This window comes from Gamsiella multidivaricata (assembly GCF_025024155.1).
Source record: "Gamsiella multidivaricata strain RSA 2152 chromosome Unknown BC939scaffold_22, whole genome shotgun sequence".
Lineage (NCBI taxonomy): Eukaryota > Fungi > Mortierellomycota > Mortierellomycetes > Mortierellales > Mortierellaceae > Gamsiella > Gamsiella multidivaricata.
Genome location: NW_026251730.1, coordinates 264072 through 276987, shown reverse-complemented (window position 1 = coordinate 276987; position 12916 = coordinate 264072). Strand labels below are relative to the sequence as shown.

Genomic DNA, 12916 nt, shown 5'->3' with positions numbered 1-12916 from the left:
CTTTCCGCTCTTTCCACCTCCCCGACCAGATATGCTTTGCGCAAGACGACTGGAAAGAAAGGGCAAGGAGTGTGTTTCGTAGGATTGTGGGCTTTTTTCAGTATGTACAACAATATCAAATCATCAACGCAAGCGAGTCAAGACGAAGTCTTCCGAAGAATAAAGTGACTTCAGCACATGGCTGAGTTGAGGCTTTGTGTCCACAGTCGAGTGCGCTTGCGCGCCAGCTGGCCTTTCTCCGTTGACTTGGGGTACTCTAGCCCTTATTTCTTATTCATGCGGACCAAACTATCCATTGTTCATCTTCAGCCCTTCCCGGCACGCTGCAACTCTCTAGGGATAAGCAAACTAAGTTGGTGGAGCCACTGCAGCCACTGTCTCAAGCATAGTAGTGTAGATGAAAGCTGGAGTGAAGACGAGAGGAGCTTTACGCTACGCGTCTTCATCGTACCACTCATTATCACTGAGTGAACCAATGCTCATCGGATCATGGGCGTTTTTTCTGCTTGAGCCAAAGTAACCAACCTTCCACGTCATTGTTCAAATTGAAGGCAGTTGTGCTTTAGCTGTTTTATTTGAGCTGAGAACCGCTGTATCCGCCATACCTGCAATACTATGCTAACGGTACGAGTGTCTGTTCCTCATAAACTGCACATGCTCTCAGAAAGTCAAGTCCTTTCTTGCTCTTTATCTCTGTGGTCTTCGATTCCTCTGACCTTGTTGACGAATGAAGACTCTGAATGCGGAAGCTCAATCAAACAAAGGACGCACAGAACGAAAACCCAATAACACTGAGTCCTGAATAGGTGAGGACGGCATTCAACATCCATGAAGCTTTACTTGCTCGCTCGACCGTCCTCATCCTCGCGATCTTTGGCGGCCTCCTCGATTCTCCTCCAGAACAGCGCGGTGTCAGGCGCCTTGTATGATATCTTCTTGGTCAGCTTGGGCTTCGTGGGCGTGTGGAGGACGACGTGTTCCCACTCCAAGAGCGTGGCCTGTTCTTCACGCGTAAGAGACACGAGCTCATCCTCCGCTGCCGCTTGCTCTTCGTACTGGACAAGGCTGTAGCTCTCCGCACAACTCCTCGAGAAAGTATGATAATGCTCCTACAAAATTATTTGCATCAACAGCTTAAAAAGATTTCTTTACACATCTCGCAGTTCTGGTTATCAAAGTTCTTACCAGAAGATTACTGAGCACATGTGCATGCCGGCTCAAAAACAAAGGCCATTCATCACCTGTCGTGGGCAAGACCAAGGTGGGACATGCCTTTGATGCCACGAAGATACGTTTCCATCGACGGACACGAAAGACAACGGCGGTATTGCCTAGCGAGTGAAAGCGCCATATGCCGATGTAAGTTTCATAAAAGCATCTTTGTTCTTGCAGAAGCCCTTCACATGCCTTGCGTCCTTACCATGAAGTGACAAAAGAGGGGGGCACTCAACTCCATACTTCTCCAGCTGAAGTAGGATGGACTTATTAATTTTGATGTTTTTGCGTAATTGAAACGCCACCTCAAGCTTGGGTGCTGAGATACGCTTTGCCTCGACGTTGCCCACCTCAAGCCCCTTCACAGTGAACAGACAGTCGCACTTTCGGGCCGTGAATCCAGTGTCGAAGACCTTAGCGAGCTGCGACTTCGACAACGCAGTCGCTGCACAGCCCTGCTCGCCGCTGTGCGTTTGAAATAAAGTGTTACAGTGAATCGAAAAGATGAAGCATGAAGCCTAGTCTAGAACATTTGACCAGGGATGCACTTACAGATGAAAGGAAAAAGGGGTGTTCAGCGGCATACCATCGTCAAAGATCCTTGCCCACAGATACAACGAATCTGCTTCCGAGGGCGCTATGCTGCCATGATGAGGGCGAATTACGTGCCGAAGACTTTGTAAAAGTGATAAAAGTCAGCAAAGTCAATCACGCATGTTATCACATTGCATCCAACGAAGAAAAAAAAAAAAAAAAAAAAAAAGCTTCATCCACTCACATTGCGAGAAGAACCATTAGAAGCGGACGACGCTCTGGCTTAGTCGATAGGAGGGTGCAGAGCTCGTCCACGACGTCTGTGAGAGGGGCCTTTCGAGACTTGTCTGCCAATGTGTTCAAGATCTCCGTGACATCCGCGTCTTTGTGCTCGAGCTCGCCCATTTTGCATAGTTCTTCAACCTCTTGACGATCAGCACTTTGGAAAGCCATGTTCGCCTCCTTTGAAAACACGTTCCAGACTCCCGAGAGCGCTATACTAGCAAAGGGAAGATGTCATTTCCGAATACGAGTGTTAGTTTCCTGATCATGGGTAAGATGAATTAAAGAATGCGATGTCACAGAAGGAGGAGGTCGTACAAGGCATCCTTAAAGTCAATACAGCTTGTTCTGTCGAACTTGGGCTGCTGCATCTCTGCCTGTGCATTCTGGAGGTGTCCTAGAGCCAGCTTGTAGAGCGTCCTTTTTTCAGGATCCTGTTCTGCGGCTCCACTTTGTTCAGACGGGAGCTCAACGTTCACTCCTTCATACTACGATAAAATGTTGAAGAAACAATGGCTTGAATAACTTTTTTTTCTTTTTTTTTTATTTGTCCGATTCTTGAAACTGAGCGAAAGAAAAGAGTAAAAGAAATTGCTTACCAGAGAGAGAGCAGCTTGCACAAGATCATGCCACGGGCAATCTATTCGTGGTCGTGACGAACTGGATGCAGACGGATCAAAGGTGGGGACAGTATCGGGCGCCATGGGCACGGAGGCAGGTACAGCGACCAAGGTCGTCTTCCTCCGGCTTATGCGTCCACGCTTCAAGGGCACCGGAGTTGAGGTCGTGGATGCTGACAATGATCCGTTTGCACTATCCAAGACTTTACTTTTTTTTTTTTTTTGTAACTGTTAGAAAATTGACAGCAACAACACTCTCAGCATCGAAAAGCAAAAGGACACATTTATACACGAATACTCACAGCGCTTTCGCTTTGACTCGTTGAGAACATCCAGGTAACTCTCTGTCGAATATTGCACCTGGAGTTTGGAGTAGGACAGCTGATTCAAGTATGCCATCTTGCGAAACTCCAACTTCTCTTGTACCTTCTTCTTGAGCTCCTCTCCAGCTGTTGTTGAAAGGTAACTCAAGATATCTCCCGCATAGGTTGACACTGAGGCGAGACGACAACGGGAGATGCGTGCAAGGTCGCGAAGAAAGACATTGAGATCCGTATGGGTCGTGTTGCGTTCGAAGTCTTCGGGATGCCAGTTCTCAGCTGGTCTTTCCAGAAAATATGAATCCAGTCGAGGAATCTGGCGCCAGCTTTCGTTAGGTGCTTCGCTGGAAACTCGAAGGGAGGGATAGGTCGACATGAGCCTGGAATGAAGACGTACGTCCGCGCTGACAGAGGGTGGTGTCGAGGAGAATGACCTTGGAAGAGCTTTTCGACCCGCCAAGAGAGCGGTGGCTTTGACGAACACGCGCTCCTGAGCGAGTTCGCCATGGGCCTCCTCTTTCTTCGTCTTCACTCATCCTGACAGCACAGAGTGAGTCCTTCTGAAGGTACGATTGATCGTCTTGCGCTGTAGCGCGTTCATCTACACCGTTCACTTTAATTTTCCTCTCGGGTCTCGAAAACCCATCTATCACATCATGGTTCGATTTGAAGGTATGTTGCGCCCTAGCTGCCTCTTCAGTCGAACTAAGGAGCGCTGTACCTGCCGCGCCTTGCGATACAGTGCCAAAGGTACTAGTATCTTCTTCCGAAGTGCCGTGTTTCGCCGTTAGGAAGTCGAGTCCTTTTTTTGCTTGCGAATCCATTGTTCTACATTATTTCTTTCGGGTCTCATCACATCACGGTTCGATTTGAAGGTATGTTGCGCCCTAGCTGCCTCTTCAGTCGAACTAAGGAGCGCTGTACCTGCCGCGCCTTGCGATACAGTGCCAAAGGTACTAGTATCTTCTTCCGAAGTGCCGTGTTTCGCCGTTAGGAAGTCGAGTCCTTTTTTTGCTTGCGAATCCATTGTTCTACATTATTTCTTTCGGGTCTCATCACATCACGGTTCGATTTGAAGGTATGTTGCGCCCTAGCTGCCTCTTCAGTCGAACTAAGGAGCGCTGTACCTGCCGCGCCTTGCGATACAGTGCCAAAGGTACTAGTATCTTCTTCCGAAGTGCCGTGTTTCGCCGTTAGGAAGTCGAGTCCTTTTTTTGCTTTTCTTTCGCCGTGAATGCGCTCTCAATGCTACCAGTAGGAATGGCCTTTTTAATGGAAGTTTTTCTGAACAAAAAGATACACTAATCGCTTTCTTTCTTTCTTTTTTGCAACGAATTCATGGCATAGGCATCGATGAGCATGATATTCAAGTTCTTTAATATTTAAACAGATGTGAAAGCGAGATTGTCAGGAGAGGCGCGGAGCAAACTCTTGCAACATAAATTACCTTAATAAAGCGAATGACTAAATAGTTGTCCGGTCTAATCGTAGCTCTTTGCCTTTCCCACGATTCACTTAAGACTCTCGCAAACGAGGCATTGTTTGCTGTAGAACATAGTGTGCATGTGAGCTTTGTTTATTTTCTATGCTGACTTGAGATAAACTCCTTTCATTTATTTTATCTGAAAATTTGAGTGGAAAAAAGAGTTGCTGAAGATAAAGGACGGCTGCTATGAAAGATTCTCTGTATGGCTGTGACTTAGGCGCGATGCACATCAGTTCAGGCATTCTTCTTCTACCGGATTGCCTTCGGCATCGAGATAGTAGCAAAAGTTCTTCTCAGGATCATCGCTAACCTGCCTCTTTACAGGAGCGTCCGACAGATTACAGTCCAACCACAGGGTCTTCGACTTGCTGGTGAGTAGAAAGTTGTTGGAGACAGGCATAGTTGACTTATACATGTCTTCTTGACAAACTCTTTTATCGCCACCAACTCCAGGCACAGTGATCTCTCCAACGCTTGTGACCAGTTCCACCGTGACGCCAACCAAGAACGCCGACTGCTCTGCAGCTAACTGGTCCTCCGTCGTGATTTCATATGTTTTTGTGGTCTCCGTGCTGCCGCCGATGGATGCTTCAACACCGACGCTCTTGAAGATGGTACCAGCAGCCTTGAGGTCACCATGGACCTCCGTCTTCTCTGTTCCCCCCACCTTCTTCGTGAACGTGCACTTCTCTGCCTTACAGTTGCGGTAGTCGACCATAGTCAGTCGGAATCTCGCCTTGACACTCATGTCCTTGTACTTGCAAAGCGGTATTTCACCTGGACGTCTCGGGGCTGCAAATACTGGACAAGCATTGGAACGGGGTACAACAATATCCGACATTTGCCCTCCAAAACAGAGGCCAACGGCCGAAGCGATGCCACTTTGTGGATAGTATATATAGCCTGCGTCGCTTGTCTTGCCCTCTTTGCCAAACAGCGTCCGGTCCATCCCAAAGCTCAAGAAGGCTTGCACTTCTCGGAAATCCTTGTCCTTCTCAAAGCGGCAGTGGCCTGGAGGCGGTAATTCAGGAGCCTCCGATCCAGGAGCTGCCGACCCATAGCGGAGACACATGAGTAACACAGCGAGGATGATGCTAGTCAACATGACAAGGTAGGAGGTTCTTGCGACGGTTCTTGCGATGGTTTGTGTGAGGAAGGTTCGTGTGAGGGTTCTTGCAAGTCTGGAGCCTTGAGGAAGAGTCGGTTGAGTCCTTGAGGAAGGGTCGGTTGAGTGTTGGTACCAACAGCCTGAATGTGCGACTCCCTTATATACGTGATGCAAATCCTTCTCTCTGTATGAGCCATCTCATTCTTGTCCTTTTCCTTCGCAGCGCGTTAGTATCTCCCAGAGCACGACACCGAACGGGAAACTCGGAAAAATGGATGGCAGCAGATAGGCTTTGGCCTTACTCCTAAGAATAATCAGCATGAATTTTAAGGGCGCCAGAATGAACGAGATGGAAGTGCAGGATGTGAGACTCGCCGACACGCTGAATGGAAGGGCATCCCTGCCCTTGAAAATGTGTTAAAAAAAATCAAGGGACACCCATCTCAGCAAAGGTGGAGCTTGAAGAGAGAGAAGGGCAATCTTTCTACTGGTAACTATGCAGACGGCAAAAATAGTGAGACAGGAAAGTGTGCGCAGATCATGCCTGTATTTCGCCGACAAGTAGGGCTGACGCAGGTCCCTTGCGCACCTTGACAGTTATGCAAAGTACATCTCAACGTATCCAGCATTCCCCAAAGATGAGATCAACAACCCCTTGCATCCCTCTGAATGCTTTTCGCACATCTGAATTCTCCCCTGAATTCCTGCGCAAGTACGTCCGTACGAAGATAGTTCCTGCGGAATGACTACGTCCTTTTTTCAATATGATTCTGTAGAGTTGCTGCTATACTGTCATTCAAACATCTCTGCTTGTACTATACATTACATACTCACTTCTCGCCACTTTACTAAACGAGCAACGGCCGTAATCCTATTCACAGAGATGGCTGGCTTGTGGCAGCCAACCGTTCATAGCAACGTTGCTTTTTGATCCTTCGATGTCGGCTCTTCCTGCCGTACTGAAGCAGAATTCAGTAAACGTTGGATTGTTCACCCACTAATAGGAAACGTGAGCTGGGTTTAGACCGTCGTGAGACAGGTTCGTTTTACCCTATTGATGAAATGTTGCAATAGCAATTGAACTTAGTACGAGAGGAACCGTTCATTTGGATAATTAGTTTTTGGGCCTGCCTGAGCAGGCAATAGTCCGAAGCTATAATCCGTTGAATTATGGCTGAGTGCCTCTAATTCAGAATCCGTGCTAGAACGCAACGATTACCCTCTGCCTTTCGAGATCTAGTTGAATACAAATAAACCTCTGAGCCCTGAACCATACTACGTGGGGTGATCTTGTGGAATGGAAAGGTCTCATGAGGCGCCTGTTGATGTTAATTTCAAATATTGGAAGAGATAAATCCATTGCAGACGACTTTTATTGAACGGGGTATTGTAGGCAGTAGAGCAGCCTTGTTGCTACGATATGCTGAGATTAAGCCCATTGTTCTATAAATTTGTTCGTAAGAACAACATCTCTCTCTTCTTTTTTATTTCTTTCTGGTAGGATTCTACTTATGGGATGTCAACCGGAGGCGCTCTGAGGTATGGCAGTGTCTGGAGGGAGGAGCCAGAGTGGATAGGAGGGAGCAGAGCAAATTTTTAGAGGTGGTTGGGGCAAGTAGGGCAGCAGGGCAGCAGGGCAGCAGGGCGGCAGAGCGACAGGATTTTTTTTTTAAGATTTTAAGGTTGTAAGATTTGCGGAGTTGTGGGATTGCCATCCACCATCTGGCTGTGAGAGCGAGAGGCTGCGGCGGTCTGGCCGTTGTCGATGTGGCGTCTGCCTGTCACGAACCGTAGCAAAGGGCCGTGACAGGAGGGGGATGCCACAGCTAATCCGGGGCCATGTGGCCTGCACATACTTTTTTTTTGACGATTGCTGTAAGCATGGAATTAATTCTCTATTCAATCTTTGACACGAGGCACTGTCAATATCTCCCATAGCCATTCCATAATGGCAAAGCATCTTTGGCGCGTTGAGGTGAAGAACCTCCCCCATGCATCGTACTTTGAAAGCGAACCCAATCCAGCGACTTTCGAGCATATCAGGTTTTTAAAGTATCTCCAGCCTACCAGTGCTGACCGCCGATATCTATCGAACATTTGGCTTCAGTCGATCATTCCGGCCCTCAAAAACAGTTCTTTCCAAAACTTGCAAGACGCATGGAAAAGACTTGCAAAGGAATGGAGTTCAAAGGCGGAAATTACCGAAGAATTCCGGAAACAACTCGGGAACGAAGAGGTGGAGAAGGAAAATCAAAACAGGGCAGCCCGATTGAAGTTGGCTGGTGAAAAGAGGCTGCGAGCAGCAGAGATATTATCTCGTCGATGAGACGCTGCATGATTTCGGTAAGTTACTATAGGAGCATTCACCTTCTTATTGTGGTTATGGACATTTATTAATGCCCGGATTCATCTTGGTGCACCCACGTATTCTTAGCCTTGGGAACTGAAAAACTCAGGTCTCCCAATTGACTGGCCAGGGATGATGGCGGTGGTAAGGAAGGAGGCGAGATACCCAAGCCAATTAGAGTGGACCTCCTTGATCGCGTACAACACAGAGTTCGATAGGACCTTCCCCCTACAACGCCAATATTCAAGAAACGCGTTACACAGGGGATCGCTGCTAGTTCAGAACGAAAGCATCTTGGCGCGCCTCTCACGAGAAGAGGCAAGGGCGTACGGCGACCTTCGCTGGATCATGGGCAAAACGAACCAATCATCATCCTCTCTATCAATCCCGATGCTTTTGTCAAGCAGACATACGATATCATGGAGTGGACATTGGCGCTATTTTCTTGGCCTTTCAGCACCGATCAGCAAATATTGTCAATGACCTAGCCATCAAGATGAACTACGAAAATGTGGGCGGTGAACGCAATATGGAATACGGACTTCCAGCTCAAAGATCTCGACACAACTACGCATAAGAAAGTGAGAGAAACTTATAGTCGATGCAGAAGTCCTAATCGCGTGTCGTCTCCTATTGTAAATACAGCTAATGGTAGAATTTACAAAACTCGTTGTTAGACCCCCCACATAGCAGCCCCTCAGTCTGCAATACAAAACCTCCTTGTCTTGAACCTGCTCTTGCCCCTTTATTTGCACGCTATTCTCGTTCCTATCTGTCTGCCTGCCAGATCTTGACAGGATCCAGCATACTCCTCCATATATAATCCACACGAGCTCCCATCTTCTTTCTGCTGCTATCCGTCATGCCCCGCAATGAAAGAAGGCGACAGCAGATGTCGAAAAAAGAATAGAATAATAATCCTTAACAAAAGCACAGAAAATGACGCGTCAAACGACATGAACAGGTGCGCCGATGGACTGAAAGATGGGCAGAGTGTATTTTAGCTGTGATATAAGCAGCGGTAGACGCGTGTTGAAAACCATATGACGCGTAAAGATGGAATCTGCGGCGCTACTGGTGCTGCAAAATACACCGGTCGACCAATAAGATTATTTACCAGTCGGCAGATCCGCGCTCTGCTTGACAATAAAGCAGGCATGCCTTGGTTTTGCCCATAACGGCCAACATAATCGTGAAGAATAATCACTTGCAAGTATGTCTTCATTTTCTCGCAGCAGCGGGCTTTGTCAAAAACTGATGGAGGACTATAGACTGGTATGGCAGCGTGCGCATGGGGCAATCCTGTGTCAAGCGATTCGCGGTTCACGTTGCTTACCGTTCCCTATTTGGATATGGGAGATGGCCTATAGTCCATACATTGATGGTCTGCAGCTCCTTCTTGCTAGTCTGGCAATGGGTTATTGTCAGATCAGCGGTTGGGTGCAGCCTCCTCACGCTTGAATTCGGATCAGGTTAATCCACTGGACAGTGAGATGCCATCCAGGACCCATCGCGCATTTTGCTTCTATATTAACAATCACTCCTGACTATCCAAGTGCAATCACGTCCCATTCGTTCACACAAGGAGATTTTTCCCGCAAGAGTATAACGCTTATAGGTATGTCGGTTTGCAAAGCATTTTGTCCTATTTATTACTTTTAAATGCTTTTGCGAACGTGGTCGCGCAAACGCCGGGTGTAATTCTGTGCGACTCAGGTCCTTCGGTAGGCAAGTCTTTAGGACCCTGTCTGTACTGAGTCTTACTGCAGGTGCATTTTATCTGGCCCTTGTTGCCTACCTTGAGAGGTAAGATGCGTTACTTTTTGCTTCAATTAGCATCTGGCGAAGGCATCCCTTTCTTCGTTGATATCTCCCTATACATGGGACTATGCGCTTAATCCAGACACTTCCAGATACTTACGACAGGCTTGCATTCGGTTCTCTGCACCTGCCCTCCTTACTCAGTTCATAACACTCTGAATGAGAAGAAAATTGGCCCAACAAGTGATATTTCAAATGTGTTCCCTGATGGAGCAGCAAAGAAACCAATCCACATCATCGTGTAACGACCAGGTAATGCAGCCATGCGGCGCTCATTGAAGTCTTGTTCAATCTTTGAGTTGGTTTAATACGCGAGGCCTAATGTAAGCATTTATTCCCTGCTCCTGGATTCGTCCCTCCTACCCATGTTTATAGAACCATTTCATTTCGCGATTTTGGAGTGTTCGTAACTCTTTGACCAGTGTGGTATTGTAATGCTGTCTCCAGTACAAAGACGGTGGGGAGCTCAAAGGTGCTATCAGCATTGACACGACACATTCTCGTGCCGAGTGAAAATGTGAGGGAACCATATAGAACAAACCATTCGTTGCACTCAAGATAAACTATGCTGTACAATAAAAAGGATCACCATCGCTAAGTGATATCAGTAAAGAAGACCAAGAGAGACTGGTTGCTGAGCATGCGCGACGTCTAGTGTTCGAATAGGAAAGGCACACAACCCCGTCCCTACTCTTGCTGGCGCAATGTGTGTGAAGACCAGCTGTGGCAAGGTATACCCGAAACGGGCGTGGCACAGTGTAGAAGGATAATCGGCGCTTTCAGTTCAGAGTGGGCAACGCCGAAACATGTTCATCAACGAGATGCTTGGGAGTAAAAAGGACCAGGAGCAAATACTGCCCTGCCCTGCATTTATTTTATTATTCTTGATCCAGCTTTGCCGCACCACACCGGTCGACAAATAGCAATTTCCTATTTCAAAAGGTCTTGTATCTGAAACGTATCGTGTTCTTGTCAAGTTTCGGCAGAGCGTCAAGCCTTTTCATCACCGCATCGTACAACTCGTACTCTCTGGGCTGCTCCTCTTGGTTTTCGTCCTCGTCATCTGTATCCAAGTCTCCCTCTGCATGCGCCTCAGGCGGCGCCCAGCTCTTGTTGGGCCCAATGATGGAGACCTCGAGCACCTCGAGGTTACGACATGTGAGCTCTTCCTTAAACTCGCCATCGGATCGAATCATGTCCTCTGCTTCAATGATATGGAATGGCAACGAGACCCTCTTCAGCTTTTTGAACTTCCTTAATAGTGCCAATAGCATAGACGAAGCCAATGTGTCGACAATCGCGCCGATATCAGCGATCCTTATGTCCTCTAGAGACTCCTGAAGAGCGTCCTGGTTAAGAAGCATGGAAAGAAGAGCGAGTTGTGGCAAATAGACGTTGTTGACCGCGAGTTTTCTCATCCTGGGAAACGCCATCAATAGATACTCAAGTCCTCCGATATCAACGGAGATATAATTCAGCGATAGCTGGTCGAGACGCGGACAGTGAGATCGCAGCTGCTGACAGAGTTGCACGAGTTGGGGGGATATTGTAAGGTCAATTGCACTGGCACGCGTTTGTGTAAGTGAGAGATGCTCGAGTAGAGGTGTATGCCGAACGATCCTGAGCACAGACTCGTACCCATCTTGAAACTCATCCATGGACAAGTATCGTAGCTGGCGCTGTCCTTGCTGTTGATGCTGTTGCTCAGAGTCCCGTCCAAATTGCTCTGTCATATCCGAGACCTCCTCCTCCATTGCACCACTCAATACCACAGCCCCAGTGGCAGGATCGACCTCTTGACTTAATGGTGGCAAATCCTCCCATCCTTCGATACTCAACGCTTCCAGCCTAGGCAGTTTCTCCATCATGTACTCAAGCGCTCCTCGAGGAGCCACAAAGTCCATCAGCACCAGCTTTCTCATTTTTGCCAAGCCCGCCACAATCCTGATGGTTTCCATCGTCAGTTGTATGGCACTCATTCCAAAGTCGGATATCAACGTGAGTTCCTCGATATCTGGATTGGATTCTAGGATTCGCTTGAGGACAGGAAAGGCTGAGTGGTTCAGTCTTGGAGCCTTGAACAGCGTCAGTCTGGTGCATTCAGGGCCGAGCGTGTCCAGGTTGACAAAAAGGGAACACCTAAGTTGCCGCACAAAGACTGAGTACCGAGGGAGGGCGTCCGTAAGGGCACCATGTGTCCATTGATCTGGCTGGATCGAGCGCCACAGCTGGCTTGCAAAAGGTACGAACCAGCTGCGGCATACGCGACAGGCGCTGGCAAGATCTGCTGGCGGCAAATGTTTTGCGATCTGGAGATTGATCTCAGGAATGTCAAAAATGGTCATGATCAGGGTCATGGTGTGATGGGTACTGAAATGACCGAATTGGTGGAATGAGGCGCCACGGTTCAAGGCTGCGGTCTTGTGCTTTTTGTGTGTTTCCCGAGGAACTTGCTGCTGCGCCGGGGCGCACTCCCCTTTGGAGCTGAGTTATAATAATAAAACACAGCCATGTCGATCCCCATGTTCTCTCTGAAACCTTTAAGCGTTTTTTACCCCACATGCCGGTAGCATGCACCAAAGTCTTCGAAGCAGTAGGACTCATGATAGGACTATCTTTCTGAAGCGGCGCATAAACCCTAATAGCTGTACCTGTACAGGAATTACACACTGGTCATGTCAAGTTTCGGCAGTGTACTGAGCTGCTTCATCACCGCATCGTACAACTCGTGCTTTCTTGGCTGCGATGACGGCTCCAGAGACGAACTAAGGTATTCTTGACTCACAAGGTCTTCATCCTCTGAAGGCCCGTAGTCATATGCGTATACCTCTCAAGGAGCCCAGTACTTATCTGGCCCAATGATGTGCACCTCAAGCACCTCCAGTTCACGGCAGGCGGACGGAACGTCGAGTCCCCCGCCCAGCTGAACCATATCCTTTGCGTCAATGAGATATTCCAGCAATGACACCGTTCTTAGTCGCCTGAACTTCCTCAGCAACGTCAAAACCAAGGTTGGATATATTATCTCTGTGTTAGGTATAAAGTTTGGTATCCAGATATGCTTCAGAGACTCCCAAAGCGTCTGCTGTCTGAGGATCACAGATAGATAGCCGCACTTTCTTTAAATGATCGTATTCCGAGCCCTTGAAACTGGCGATCCTTCGGCACGCTGCAAGCAGGCAT

General features: G+C 48.0%; 3 protein-coding genes across 3 annotated transcripts; all 3 read right to left on the bottom strand.

Annotated features, from left to right (window-relative positions):
* Positions 1-506: 506 nt before the first annotated feature.
* BC939DRAFT_447189 (uncharacterized protein) lies at positions 507-3781 on the bottom strand. The gene is made up of 8 exons (XM_051555057.1): positions 2954-3781; positions 2631-2854; positions 2350-2519; positions 1994-2248; positions 1768-1890; positions 1421-1680; positions 1186-1331; positions 507-1109 (listed from the first exon to the last, which is right to left on the bottom strand). Exons 1-8 carry the CDS (start codon positions 3345-3347, stop codon positions 837-839), a joined length of 1845 nt encoding a protein of 614 aa, XP_051413696.1. The 5' UTR covers positions 3348-3781; the 3' UTR covers positions 507-836.
* Positions 3782-4240: 459 nt separating this feature from the next.
* BC939DRAFT_116316 (uncharacterized protein) lies at positions 4241-5934 on the bottom strand. The gene has a single exon (XM_051549961.1). The coding sequence runs from the start codon at positions 5560-5562 to the stop codon at positions 4687-4689; it is 876 nt and encodes a 291-aa protein (XP_051413695.1). The 5' UTR covers positions 5563-5934; the 3' UTR covers positions 4241-4686.
* A 4624-nt stretch (positions 5935-10558) lies between these two features.
* On the bottom strand, positions 10559-12189 carry BC939DRAFT_447183 (uncharacterized protein). The gene has a single exon (XM_051555056.1). It carries the CDS (start codon positions 12088-12090, stop codon positions 10669-10671), a length of 1422 nt encoding a protein of 473 aa, XP_051413694.1. The 5' UTR covers positions 12091-12189; the 3' UTR covers positions 10559-10668.
* Between the last annotated feature and the right edge of the window lie 727 nt (positions 12190-12916).

Coding starts and splice junctions, on each gene's coding strand:
- BC939DRAFT_116316 (XM_051549961.1), bottom strand. CDS start 5,562: ATGTTGACTAGCATCATCCTCGCTGTGTTACTCATGTGTCTCCGCTAT.
- BC939DRAFT_447189 (XM_051555057.1), bottom strand. CDS start 3,347: ATGTCGACCTATCCCTCCCTTCGAGTTTCCAGCGAAGCACCTAACGAA. Junction 1,891..1,993: donor CTAATGGTTCTTCTCGCAAT/GTGAGTGGATGA, acceptor ACTTTTACAAAG/TCTTCGGCACGTAATTCGCC. Junction 1,110..1,185: donor ATGTGCTCAGTAATCTTCTG/GTAAGAACTTTG, acceptor ATAATTTTGTAG/GAGCATTATCATACTTTCTC.
- BC939DRAFT_447183 (XM_051555056.1), bottom strand. CDS start 12,090: ATGACCCTGATCATGACCATTTTTGACATTCCTGAGATCAATCTCCAG.